The 12,774-nt window shown below is 39.2% G+C and overlaps 1 protein-coding gene across 7 annotated transcripts in view; it reads left to right on the forward strand.

Annotated features, from left to right (window-relative positions):
- Positions 1-12,774, forward strand: part of ARFGEF3 (ARFGEF family member 3) — a 97,065-nt gene that overhangs the window by 69,071 nt on the left and 15,220 nt on the right. For all 7 annotated transcript variants that reach the window (XM_074896415.1, XM_074896414.1, XM_074896408.1 and 4 more), the window contains 8 exons: positions 997-1,176; positions 1,554-1,698; positions 2,822-2,944; positions 5,187-5,290; positions 7,817-7,961; positions 10,620-10,748; positions 11,300-11,476; positions 12,047-12,161. In XM_074896415.1, coding sequence (XP_074752516.1) covers positions 997-1,176; positions 1,554-1,698; positions 2,822-2,944; positions 5,187-5,290; positions 7,817-7,961; positions 10,620-10,748; positions 11,300-11,476; positions 12,047-12,161 — 1,118 coding nt within the window. The remainder of the gene's footprint in view (positions 1-996; positions 1,177-1,553; positions 1,699-2,821; positions 2,945-5,186; positions 5,291-7,816; positions 7,962-10,619; positions 10,749-11,299; positions 11,477-12,046; positions 12,162-12,774) is intronic.

The raw sequence follows: 12,774 nt of genomic DNA on the forward strand, positions 1-12,774 counted from the left end.
TTTTTGATTTGTATCATTGCTGTAAATAAACTTGCAGTACTTCCTTTCTTTCTCTTGGTGAGGTATGTGGTGTCACCTGCTCAGGTCTATTGGGAGCATGCTTCTCTGGAGTTTTAAGACAAGCTATGCAATAAATTGCCATAGCACTTCATTTCATTGACTCAATAAAATGTGTGGACTCTCTTACAGCAGAGTTCAGATATTGCGAAGTCTTGGTGGAATCTCTCTAAGTGAAGTAGAAATAGCAGAGAACAGTTTTGTTGTATGCTTTATCTTGAAAACTAGTGTCTCACTTTTGGATGCCAATCTGAGACAACTTTAAATATTACTCATGTTTTGAACCCTTTTAAAATCCCAGGTCAATTTAAGCTCAAGTACCTTCCATATTTTTAGAATGCAGGGCTGATCAGTCTTTTTGGTAGACTTCAGTGCAGATGAGGGCATTACTGGGAAGGAGCAATATCAGGGAAAGGACAGAATTTAACATAATGTGCATAGTTGTTCAAAACAATAATTTTATATCCAGATTCACTGGGGTTTAATTTTTTAATAGCTCTTCTAAAAGTGATGTGAACTCACTTTAAGTTCCATAAATAGCCAAATAAAAAGTGACATTCGGTTGTGCATAGATGAGTATGGTGAATATATACAGAAACTGCATTTCTGAAGGGAAAAATGGTCACATGGTAGAAACAAAAGGCAACATTTCACACAAGTTCTGTGGGTTTTATTATTTATTTATTTTTAGCTCTGTGATTTTTGAATTGTCTGGAAACCTTCACGCATCTGTGGGACTCCCAAGCAGTTAAGAGTCTCAGTCGTCATCTGTTTCCATGGCAGTACTCTCCCATTTTCATTGCAGTGGGGTCCCTTGTCACATTAGTGGTGAAGCCATTTTTAGGGTTCAGCAAATGAAATGCTTATCTCCCTTAAAAGTGTCTCACTAATGGCAAATTTTTTGCTTAGACAAACTTAACACTCCTCGTTTCCCTTCAGGCTGCCTGTCATAAGGAGAGGCATGTGTCTCGGAAGGCTGTCTCCTTCATCCATGACATCCTTACTGAAGTGCTGACAGACTGGAATGAGCCTTCTCATTTTCACTTTAATGAGGCGCTTTTCCGCCCCTTTGAGCGTATCATGCAGCTAGAGCTGTGTGATGAAGATGTCCAAGACCAGGCAAGTTAGCCCTGATCAGGGTGTCTGTATCTGACCTACCATGTGCATAAGGATGGTCTCCAGAATGCACTTCGTCCACTTGAGAGAGTGTTTCCCAGATTTCCTTCAAATGCTGTCCCTTAATCGTCCTCAAGGAATCAGGAGGGCTCTGCCTACCTAAGCCAGTATTGTGGTAGAGCATGGAGACAGTACACCTGGCTTTAAAGTAATTACATAAAACTTCTCTATTATCTAAAAAAAATAATAAATTCGTATAGACTGACATAATGAAATCTAGGAATGTGTTTAAAGCCATCCTCATTCCTTCTAAAGGTCCATGTATGTATCGGTTCTGGTTTTTGGTTTTTATCTTTTAACCTCTCCTACACTGTCTGCAGGTGGTCACCTCTATAGGAGAGTTGGTGGAAATGTGTTCTACCCAGATCCAGTCAGGATGGAGACCCCTGTTCAGTGCCCTGGAAACAGTGCACAGCAGCAGCAAGTCAGAGGTTAAAGAGTACCTTGTAGGAGAATACTCTATGGGTAAGGACTTAATGCACTGACTGTTTCATATGTGCTTTTGTTTCCCTGTCTTATTCCTTGGGGACACAATAGCTACCTCAATGTATTTAAATGCCCTACCTGAACAGTAGCGCTGCAGTACTCCAGGACTGCACTGATGTATCTGGTTTATTAGTTGGGGTGGGAGGGACAGCAGAGGTATTGTTCTGACTTTTTATCTTCTAGATTCTGGCAGATGAGTAGAATGAGAAAGAAGTGCTTCAAACCTACTTGAATATTGTTGAACAAAACAGTACTAAAGGAGTACTGAGCTTGACTTGGGCCCTTGTCACTGTCCTGCTAGAGAAAGCTTACCATATACAACCACCACATCTCATGTGGACTGTCTTTCTTACTATGTGAAACCTATTGTTTTTATACATCAGGGTAATTTAGTGTGATAATCTAGGAGGGTGCTTCTCCAGGCACTTAATCACGAGGCTTCAAATTGCTAGCACTATTACAAACCATGTTTGCTGTAAGAATGATTCTGCATCCTTCCCAGATATGTTTGCTTATATGAAAACTGGGTAATATGGGACAATCACTTTAATCTGTTCTGTTGCCCTGTTAGATGGTATTTTTAAATGTGACAAGTCACGTGTTAAGGGATATGGTTTTCTTTCTAAATTTTTCTTTCAGATCTGTTACGATTAATGGCAAAATGCAAGTCTATACAGCTTTTGAAACCTAATAATCTACTTAAGAAAAGCAAGTCTATTTTGTTACTGTATACTCTGAATAGTTTTCCACATGACTGCTGTCATCTTGGCAGTTATCAAGAACTAAAGCAGAAACCTCCACCAAACAGAAGTGCCAGCTACTGAGCTGAGTTCAAGAGCTCAGACCTGTTCTTAGCATTTGGGCAGGCATAGGCTGATATTTTTCATAGATAAGGCAAAGGAGGGAGTCTATATTACTTCCTATGAAAGGCTACACAAGTTGTCTCAAGAGCAAGAGAAGGTTTTAGTTCTAGTTCTAAGATCATTTCTGACCCTGACCAGAATAGAAGAGGTTTTACAGATTCAGTTAAACTGTTGAAAAACTGTTGGAAAATCACCTTTATGGGGGATGGGGAAGAGTTCTCATCTTGTTATTTCCACAGGGAAACGCCAGGCTCCGGTGTTTGATGTCTTTGAAGCATTTCTAAACACAGACAGCATCCAGGTCTTTGCCAATGCCGCCACCAGTTATATTATGTGCCTTATGAAGTTTGTCAAAGGACTGGGTAAATATTTTTATTTTCCTTTTATCTTATTAAGTCATGATATGTAAAACTTGGTCCTGCAGAAGAGGAGAATTCAATAATGTAATACATTGCATGGTAGGGAGGAGAGAGGCAGTGAGGAAATTTGAGTCCAGAATGCTTTAAAAAAATAAAATAAAGACCAAGGGATTATTTTAGGAACATTTTTAATGCTATCAATTCTCCAAATTGTTATAGCAGCAAAGATGAATCTCACTATTAAATGTCTGCTTCATTTGATCTTAATTTGTATCAGGACTTGCTTAAGTTAAATAATTTGGAAAAAAAAAAACACAAACCCCATAATATTGCAGAAATGTCATGGCAGTGTGCAGTGACAGCATGGATTGTCTGCAACAGAACAGCATATTTTTACATTCAGTGGTCAAAGCCACATGGCTCCTTTTTACCCTTGCCCACCTCAGTTTGACATATGCATTGCTGAAAACCTGCTGAACCTTCAGTGAGATCATGAACATTTCAACTAACAGCACTCCGTCTCCACGATTAGTTTTTCTGTTGTGTTACTGAGGGCAGTGGTGACCAGGCATGTCAAGTCAAGGTGACCCTGCAGGGTAATTGTGGTGCTTCACCAAACTTCAGAAGAAAGGCAAATGGTGTTGGGTTATTCTGCCCCCATATTCATGTTCCCTGGCTTGCCTTGGTCATTAGAGTTTGACACTTTCCATTGAATTGTGGCAATGTGGTTTTTTTTTCCTTATGTAAATTGCAAAACTTCTAATGAGTGGTAAAATGTGGTGCTTTTTTTACATTTATATTAATACACAGAGATATCTTGGTCTGTGTCTCTCTTTGATTTAAATGAAGCACCTAATGCATCATACCTAGTCTTCAATGTAAATCTCATTTTATGAAGCTATTTCACTATTCAGTGGGGGCAGAATTCAGCTTTTGATGACAGACAGAATTATAATTGTTACTACAAGAGAGAAACAAACTTGCATGTTCAGTACCAGTAGAGGGAACTCATGTTCCTTCTGGAGAACTTAGAAGTCTGTCTAACATTTCTTAAGGTTTCTTAATTTCATGAGGTAAGTTTGCCACCTTTATGGTTATGTGTTAAAAGGCAAGGTCTTTATTTTGTATTAAAGGTAGTAGGACTATGGGATACTTCAGTACTGAACAACAGCAAATACATTTATGTTCATTTTAACATAGAAGTGAAAGATTCAAACTTCAGTGGCTGACATGGCTGATCTCAATAGTAGACAAGACTTTAAAATACATTATGAAGGGAATAGTTAAGGCCATAGAAAAAACAAATCAATGTAGTGAAAGTAGAATAAAGTAGGATTTAATAAAAAGATTTAATATTTATTGTGTGTTTTTTATGAGAGGAATAGCTTTTATGGCAATAAAATGTTAACATACATAAAGTTGGTAAAGATTCAGATTTGGCACTGAATGGGAAGTATTCGGCTAAACTGGAAAAATGGTTATGAGCCATGTATTCTAGGGTGGGCAGAATGTTGCCTGAGAGGGGGGGAAGACAGATTATGCAGACAAGAAAATGCTGGAGTGAATGTAGTTACCTAAGGAGGAGCTCTGCAACAGGATGCCTTGGAACTGATCTTCTTATACAGTAGGACACTTAGTGAAGCTGACCTAAAAGTAGGAGTCTGCTGTTGCCACAGAGTTAGAAATACATGTGATACTGAGACACTAGAGCCTGAGGATATCATACAGTTGAAACTGTGAGACCTTGAAACCTGAATTAATGGCAGAAGGAAATATTGTAGCACAAAATATAAAATGGTGTATTTAAGGAGTAAATAAACTAAAAGGAAGACATTTTCCAGGGCACTGGAGTGTAAATGAACAGAAAAAAACAATGAGTATAGTAATTGAGCAAAGGGTGAATATGAGCAGGTAATTCATACACCCATGGAAAACAGTGGAGTCAATATGACAGATGACTATAAGGTATGGTTATAAGAACTCCCAAAGGCTCTACTAAAGACTTACTAAATAGGCATGCATTTATTAAAGTATTTACTCATATAAAAGTCTGTGTATGAACTGTGACCAGTATGACTGTATTGTATGTATGTGGATCATCCGATTGTCATCTAATAAGATCAAACAAAGGATGTTTTCTGGATTCTATTCAGACATTAGGACGCAACTGAATGAAAAAGGAAAACTAATGTTATGTTTGTTTCTCTTCTTCTGTCCTTCCCAATGCTGCCTTTCCTATCCCCAGGGGAAGTAGATTGTAAGGAGATGGGCGACTGTGTGCCAGGATCAGGATCTGCATCTACAGACTTGTGCCTTCCTGCGCTTGATTACCTCAGGAGATGTTCTCAGGTATCATGATCTTATACAGGTACTAACCTGGCCTAGGAAGAAGTTCTAACCTCCAGGCTTTGCATCAATGGTTAGGTGGTTTGCATGAACACAGCAGAATCTGTGGTAAACCTGATGGTAATAACCTGCACTGCCAGATGGAGAATGGCAATCTGAAGGAATCTCACACCTTCTAGGCCAGCTAACAGTGGGAAAACTGAGGAGATAAAAACACTCAGATCCAAGGAGCACGTAGGAAAATGCAAATGTTAAAACCTAGTAGTAACATATTCAAAGCTACATTCAATCTTACTTAAACAGTTACTGTAAACAGTGTTGGGAATGAAGGAGAAAAGAACAACACCCTGAGAATTGTCAGGTCTTAAGAAGAGCAACAGGTTACACCCTCTAAAACACAGCAGCATCTTATCTGTACCATGAAAACATATCTGGAGTTCAGGGCAGATCTCTAACAATTAGAATGCTGGCATGTTTCCTGTAATCTCCTTGCACACAGCACAGATTATTATCCAGGGTTATTAGAAAGTTTTTTGTCTGATTTTATAATGTTGTTTGTATTTCTGTAGTGCCTGCAGTTCTTTTTGTTGGACCCACGCCGTGTTTTTTTCTGGGTACAGTACAAATGCATAAGAAAGGATATTACCATATCTGAAAGGCCTTAATATCTAAATTCAGAGATTATGGGTGGATTCAGTACGCAGATTGAGAGGAGAAGGAAGGAATAAGGCAGCTCAGAATAATAAACAGCAGACATATCAAGCTGTACTTGCCATCTTGTTCGCCTAATAAAATTACTGAATAGCTATCTGTATGTCTAATGTATGTTCTATCTATACACAATGTGTCACATCACTATTCCTCATTCTAACAAACCCCAGTCCACAGCGAGGCAGAAATATTTTCTCCTCTTTAAAAGAAGCAGCTATTTCTATCTTGTTATACCTTTTAACCTTCCAGTAGAAGAACAGGAATGACTAAAAAGAAATGCTGTCTGTATGTTGCAAATACATGGTTTACTTTAGAAAGACCTGGTAAAATACTGGTAGCATCCCAGCTATAGCACAATTCTGCAGTTTGTATTTGTTGTGCAATGGACAACCCAGGCAATGAAGCTCTGCAGTAAACCTATACAGATCCTTTTACCAATATTTACTTAGTTCTTCAGAACTCCAAAATATTCTGTGTACAGCTAATGGAGCTTCTTAGGTGCTTTGACAATTATCAGGCCTAGCATAAAGGACACAGCCAGCATAAAGATGAACCAATAACCAAATTGTATTTGATACAAAAGGGTCAGTACATGGGTGAGCGCTGGGGGTACAAACAAGTCAGTCAGATTATACATAATCGACATCAATCCCAGTGACCCCAACAACGACACCGCACAACCAACAATGGGTGGAATAAATGGTGAAATGCAGTTTCCCATAGAAGGGACAGGAGACAACCAAGTCAACAAACCAAATACAGCAAGTGGTCCCAGCTTTTATCCCTCAGTGGGACACCTGACCTTTGCTTACTTAATGTGGGACACCCGGGGCTCATTTACCCAATGGCTCTCCCTGCAAGGCAGCCGCACCCTGGAGGGAAGCCTAAAGGCAAACTCACCCCCCCTTTGTGAAGCGCTGTGGGAATCACCCATATGTCAACCTTAATTTGGGGCTTGGGGTTGAAACCCCAGCATTTCATTAGGTCATAGGTTCAATCAGTAAATAGTAACATTTGTCATTCACAAATGAGGAGAAAGCATACTCCTTTCCCAAAAATGTGTTATTTTAATTGCTTTTCTCCCTCTCTTTCTCCCCCTGACCCCTTACTTCATAGAATGGTTTGGGTTGGAAGGGGCCTTAAAGATCATCTAGTTCCAACCCTTCCACTAGACCAGGTTGCTCACAGCCCTGTCAAGCCTGACTTTGAACGCTTCCAGGGAGGGGGCAGCCACAGTCTCTCTGGGCAACCTGTTCCAGTGTCTCACCACCCTCACAGTAAAAAATTTCTTCTTTATATCTGATTTAAATTTACCCTCTTTCAACTGAAAACTGTTACCCCTTGTCCTATCCCTACACTCCCTGACAAAGAATCCCTCCCCATATTTCCTGGAGGCCCCCTTTAAGTACTGGAAGGTCTCTGTAAAGTCTCCCTGGAGCCTTCTCCAGGCTAAACAACCCCAACTCTCTCAACCTGTCCTCATAAGGGAGGTATTCCAGCCCCCTGATCATCTTCTGGCCCTCCTTTGGGCTTGCTCCAACAAGTCCATGTCCTCCTTATATTGGGGGCCTCAGAGCTAAACACAGTACTCCAGGTGGGGTCTCATGAGAGTGGAGAGTTGTCAATGTATTCATTCTGTTGAAGACTTCTGGCCTCCGGTTGTGTCCTTCATTTACACTATAGCTGGATGAACAGACCAAACACTGACATTATGCTGCTTTCATACCTTTTGTTTCATTGTGTTGTATGTGATAGCTTTTACAAAGTTTCCCATATATATTAATCTTTTTTTTTTTCTCTTTCTCCCCCACCACCAAGTTGTTAGCCAAAATCTATAAAATGCCCTTGAAACCCATGTTCCTCAGTGGCCGGCTGATTAACTTGCCCCGAAGAGTGCAGGAACAGTCAGCCAGCAGTGAGGATGGTATTGAGTGCATCCTTTCTGACTTTGATGACGACACTGGTAAGTGTATTGATAGCAGTAAATGCAGAATGAATCAATTGCTTCTTCCACATGTCACTGTAAATTTTGCCAACTGCTGAAAGCAAAAAGGGAAGGGAAAAAACTTCATAGTTTATTGTCTCCCTGTTGTCTATACACACACATACACACACAGTGCTTGGAAGTTCAGGTCACATCACCTTCTTTATGTTAAAAGGTACTGTTCATATATGAGAAAAATACAACTCCTCTCTTGGGACAAGAAAATAATAATTTAATTAATAATATTTTAATTATTCTGATACTCATAATACAACCAGTATATATTTCTGAGTGCTAACACAAAAATACTTTCTAGACCACAGCTGAAGTAGTTGAGTGAAAACCTTTTAAGGCTGGTACTGGCAGGCTTGCCTTTAACAGAAAAAATATTGGTGTTGAGTTAGAGCTTAGAGATAAAGAATACTTGTTTAATTATGTTTCAAAAATTATGTCCTGTGGTCTCTTGAACTAAATGGTGTATTTCTAAAGTCCATAAAAAGCGGTATGACCTCCAGAAAAACAGGTAGCATTTTTCTCCTGATTATTTGTGTGGCTTATATGGGTTGTGGATTAATCAGGTGATTAATGAGCTAGATCTGTGTTGAAGCAAGTGGTAGAGGAATGCAGCCTTACTGCTTCAGGACTCATGATGGCCCTTCGAAGCAGTACAGTCACTTTTGAATATCTGAACTACTGTGCTGTTCCAACCTGGGTGTCTCTGTGAAGAGCCAGCTCCAGCCAGGCAGAAAGCAGGCTGACTCCAGTGCGTTTCATTTGCGTGCCTCATCGGAATGACTCCTGGTCATACTTTTATCTGGGCTCTTCTGTCACATGCATTGTCCTGTTCCACTGCTACCCTGGATAAAGGAGAGAAAAGCTGCTCTCTGAAAAAAGCAAACCACAACTTCTAGTCTTTTTTAAAGAAAAACCCTTTTACTTTCTTCTTTATATGTTTGGTTCTTTATTTCCTCTCTGGAAACTTTAGGATGCTCAGCTGGGATGTGGGAGACCCAAGTCACTGAAGTCTCTGCTTTGAGTCAGGCTTGGGATTTGACCTAAGGTCTCCCCACCTCAGGTGAGCACCACTTGCCTACTGTGTTCTGAAGTGACTCTGCCTATCAGCGTCTTGCTTGCTGTGAACAGAAATGCCACCCAGCAGCAAAGAAAACACCTGATTTGGTTCTTGTCAGAGCTAATTGATGAAACTTATGCCAAATTTTTATTTAGCTGGTGCCAGTATTAGACCACTTCTAGGCAAACTGACTTTACAAAGACAGAAGACAGTGCTTCACCATTCTAGTGCTGAAAGTCAGTACCAAGATGGGGCAAAATGTTGTAGTCTGCTTGGCCATATGGTGGTGTAGCGTATTTGATTCCATGCCAAACTCTTCAAAAGGGTGTTTCTAGAAAAAATACTCAGTTCTTCCAGATCTGAAGATAGCCAGATTTCGTGCTGAGTGATTTGTGTGTTTTCCTTACCTAGAAACACGATTGAAGTCTTTATAACTTCACACAATGTCACCGTATATACTGCCCTGTGGAAGTGGTGTGAATAAATAATCAAACCAGTTACTAAGTAATGATTTCACTGTTTTCTCCTTGATTCTCCAGAAGGCTCTTGCAGTCAGCAAACTCAGTGCCTCTTAAATTAAGTTTTCTTGCAGCCTTTTTTATTGCTTTTGGAACATAATTAGCCAGCAGGCATCATGCAGACACAGACTATATCAGCATGGCTACCAGTGACAGAAAAGATGGGCTTATTAGTGAACCAAAGTAAAATCCATTTTAGCGTAATAAACCCATAGCTTTTTAAGGAGACTTAGCTCAAGAATAACTCTATATGTTGCAAGGAGCGTAAAGACTGTAATATGCAAGATCCCTCTAGTCATTCATAATGTCATGGGGAACTAGCAAGTACTTAAGTGATCTGTGAAAAATTAAAGGTCAGCAATTCCTAACCATTTTCAAAATTATATTGAAAAGTGGTTGTATCCTATAATCTTTTAGGGATATGTGTAGATATGAACTCACAGTACTACCTGTATCCTAAACTGCTGTTCTGGTAGTTGTCCAGGTCTGCCATATCCACATTTAATACTCTTCTATCAATGACCTCTTAACATCTAAAGATGATGTGAGGCAGCCTGATGATACTTCATGAGGCATTATTACTGCTCAACTCTGGGTACCAAATAAAGCCAGCTAAATTATGGACAGTCACCTTAGGATTCTTACCTAAAAGCATAACCTAAATGAGTACAGTCTATTCTGAGTAGCATTTGCAATGGTAGTGAGATGTGTAAAATGTCCCATTAAAAAAATTTAAAACCCCACCAAGGTTAAAGAGACCAGACCAGTGGGAGTAGTAAACTGAGAGAGAAGACCAGAACAAGGTGTACGTGGAGGAGAAAGGAAGAGGCAAAACACAAACTTAATAAAAAGGGAAGAAAAAGGAGACCATAGTTTCAAAACTTGCTATTGCCCACAATCATTATCCAGGAACAGTGCACATGCAAGAACCCATGATCTTTAAGTTAATTAATTTCTTAGTCTACATCACTTTCTGAGAGCAAATTCCAGCTGTGGTCAGTACAGTTTCTCACTCATGGTTCTTAATCTTTGTTTCCTTACTTGTAGGCCTTATCAGTGTCTGGATTATTCTGCTGGAAGAATTAACAACTGCTATATCCAACTGTCCCCGTCAGCACCAGCCTCCTACTTTGGATTTGCTCTTTGAATTGCTGAGGGATGTTGCCAAGACACCTGGTAATGAAAGAGCTTGCTAAAATGTGAGCTAGTAGAGCCCTGACCCAAATCTCTTAGAATCCTAAACTACTTCTGTAAAGTGTGTTACTCATGCTAGAGCTGCACAGAGACATTCTCAATTAGAAAGGGATTTTCTTAGAGCATGATCTGTTGTTCCAGTTAGTGCATTGCTCTGTGTTGACAAAAGACATCTTGTAAGAGTATGTTGAAGTTACTCTTGTATTTATTGTACAAATAAAGAGGTGCAGTACTCTACTGATGTTCCTAGCCACAAAAAATGTTTGCCTGGTGTCTAGGAAATGGAAAAAGAAAATTATGTAGTCCTGTAGACCTTCTGGGAAAGACGTCAGATAAACAGTTGGTTAAATGTTCAGATATTACCTCACAACTACATCCAAAACTGCTTACCCCTCTCATCCCACAAAAAGTGTTTCAGAACCAGCTTTCTTTAGCATCACCCCTGGCATCAAGACTGGAACAATTTAGCAGATTTACTGTTCATGTAGGCTTTGTAAGCAGAAATACACAACCATCATTGTGTTTATTTTAAGGACCAGGATTTGGCATTTATGCAGTTGTGCATCTTCTTCTGCCCACGATGTCTCTTTGGCTCCATCGCAGCCATGGTGACCATTCTTACTGGGATGTGGCATCTGCTAATTTCAAGCATGCCATTGGCCTTTCCTGTGAACTCGTAGTGGAGCACATTCAAAATTTCATACACTCAGGTATGTCATTGTACTGTCACATCTACTGAGTTATCAGTGGCAAGTTACTGAATAGCTACTTGGGGAGATGGTTTCATTTCTTTTTGGTTGTTCAAGCATAAAATAAGAGGAGGAAGTTGAAAGTTTTTGTTTGTTTGAGATTTTTCTTTCTTTGTAGGGTTTAGAATTACAGAAAAAATTAACTTGTAAAGGGCCTATGGAAATTATTTAGTCCAGCCTCCTGCTCAGAGCAGGGCTATCTTCAAAATTAAATCATCACAGTCTATATTATACTTGCCAAAAGAAGATACTAAGACTTTGATCATAAAGAACTAGAATATCAGAAACAGGATCTAACAGAATTTCTCCAATACCACTTAAGTCCAGACATTTTATATTGTTAACATCAGAAAGATTGTTCTTATATCAGTTTGATGTGATGTGTGTTTCACAACTAGCTCTACTGATAGCTGCATAAAAACAACTTGGTTTTGCAAAGTCTCTGAATAGCAGTAAGTGTAGCAAGACTGTTTGTTTAATTATAATGAAAAGGCAATGATGTTAAAACCATTTTGTGTCTTTTCCCTATAGATATTGGTTATGAAAATATGATCAATACCATGCTGAAAGATCTTTTCAAGTTGCTGGTAGCCTGTGTAGCAGAACCAACGGAAATTATTTCCAGAGTTGGCTGCTCTTGTATCAGGTAACACAGTCTGTTCAGTCTCTTAGCATATTTAAAAAAAAAAAAAAAAAAGTCTTTATATCTTTGAAGAACTTGCAGACTGATTAAATTGGCTAGCATCTCAAAAAAAGTCTGCAATCTCTCTCTCTCTTGTTACTTGAATAATGAATTTTAGATTTACTAACCTTTTCTTGCTGTTTTTGGTCTGCTTCAGAACCTGTAATTTTAGGCATTACTATGTGTATGATTCCCATAAAATGTACTTGTATTTACTTATATGCAGTTAGTCAATAATTAATCCTTAGGAAAAATAATCAATGGTCTTTCTGTTGGAATTCACAGGTCTTTAGAGGTAATTAATACATTTCACAGTCTTCAGGTTACTACAGTCATAGTCAAAATAAGCACTGCATTATATAGTTACACAATATGTTGTTCTTGTGCTGGCAAGATGACTACTTATAGAGGAAAAGCAAAGGGGAAAAAAAAGTCAGAACTACTGTGTAATTGCAAGAATAGATCAGGGTAACAACTGAGGAGATTGGATATCGTTAGCAGGCTACTGAGTAGGCCTTTTGTTCTGTTTTCAACCTTCTCCCATTACAAGTAAGAATTGTCCAGTTCCTTCTTGAAC

The sequence above is a fragment of the Athene noctua genome, chromosome 1, assembly GCF_965140245.1.
Source record: "Athene noctua chromosome 1, bAthNoc1.hap1.1, whole genome shotgun sequence".
Taxonomy (NCBI): domain Eukaryota; kingdom Metazoa; phylum Chordata; class Aves; order Strigiformes; family Strigidae; genus Athene; species Athene noctua.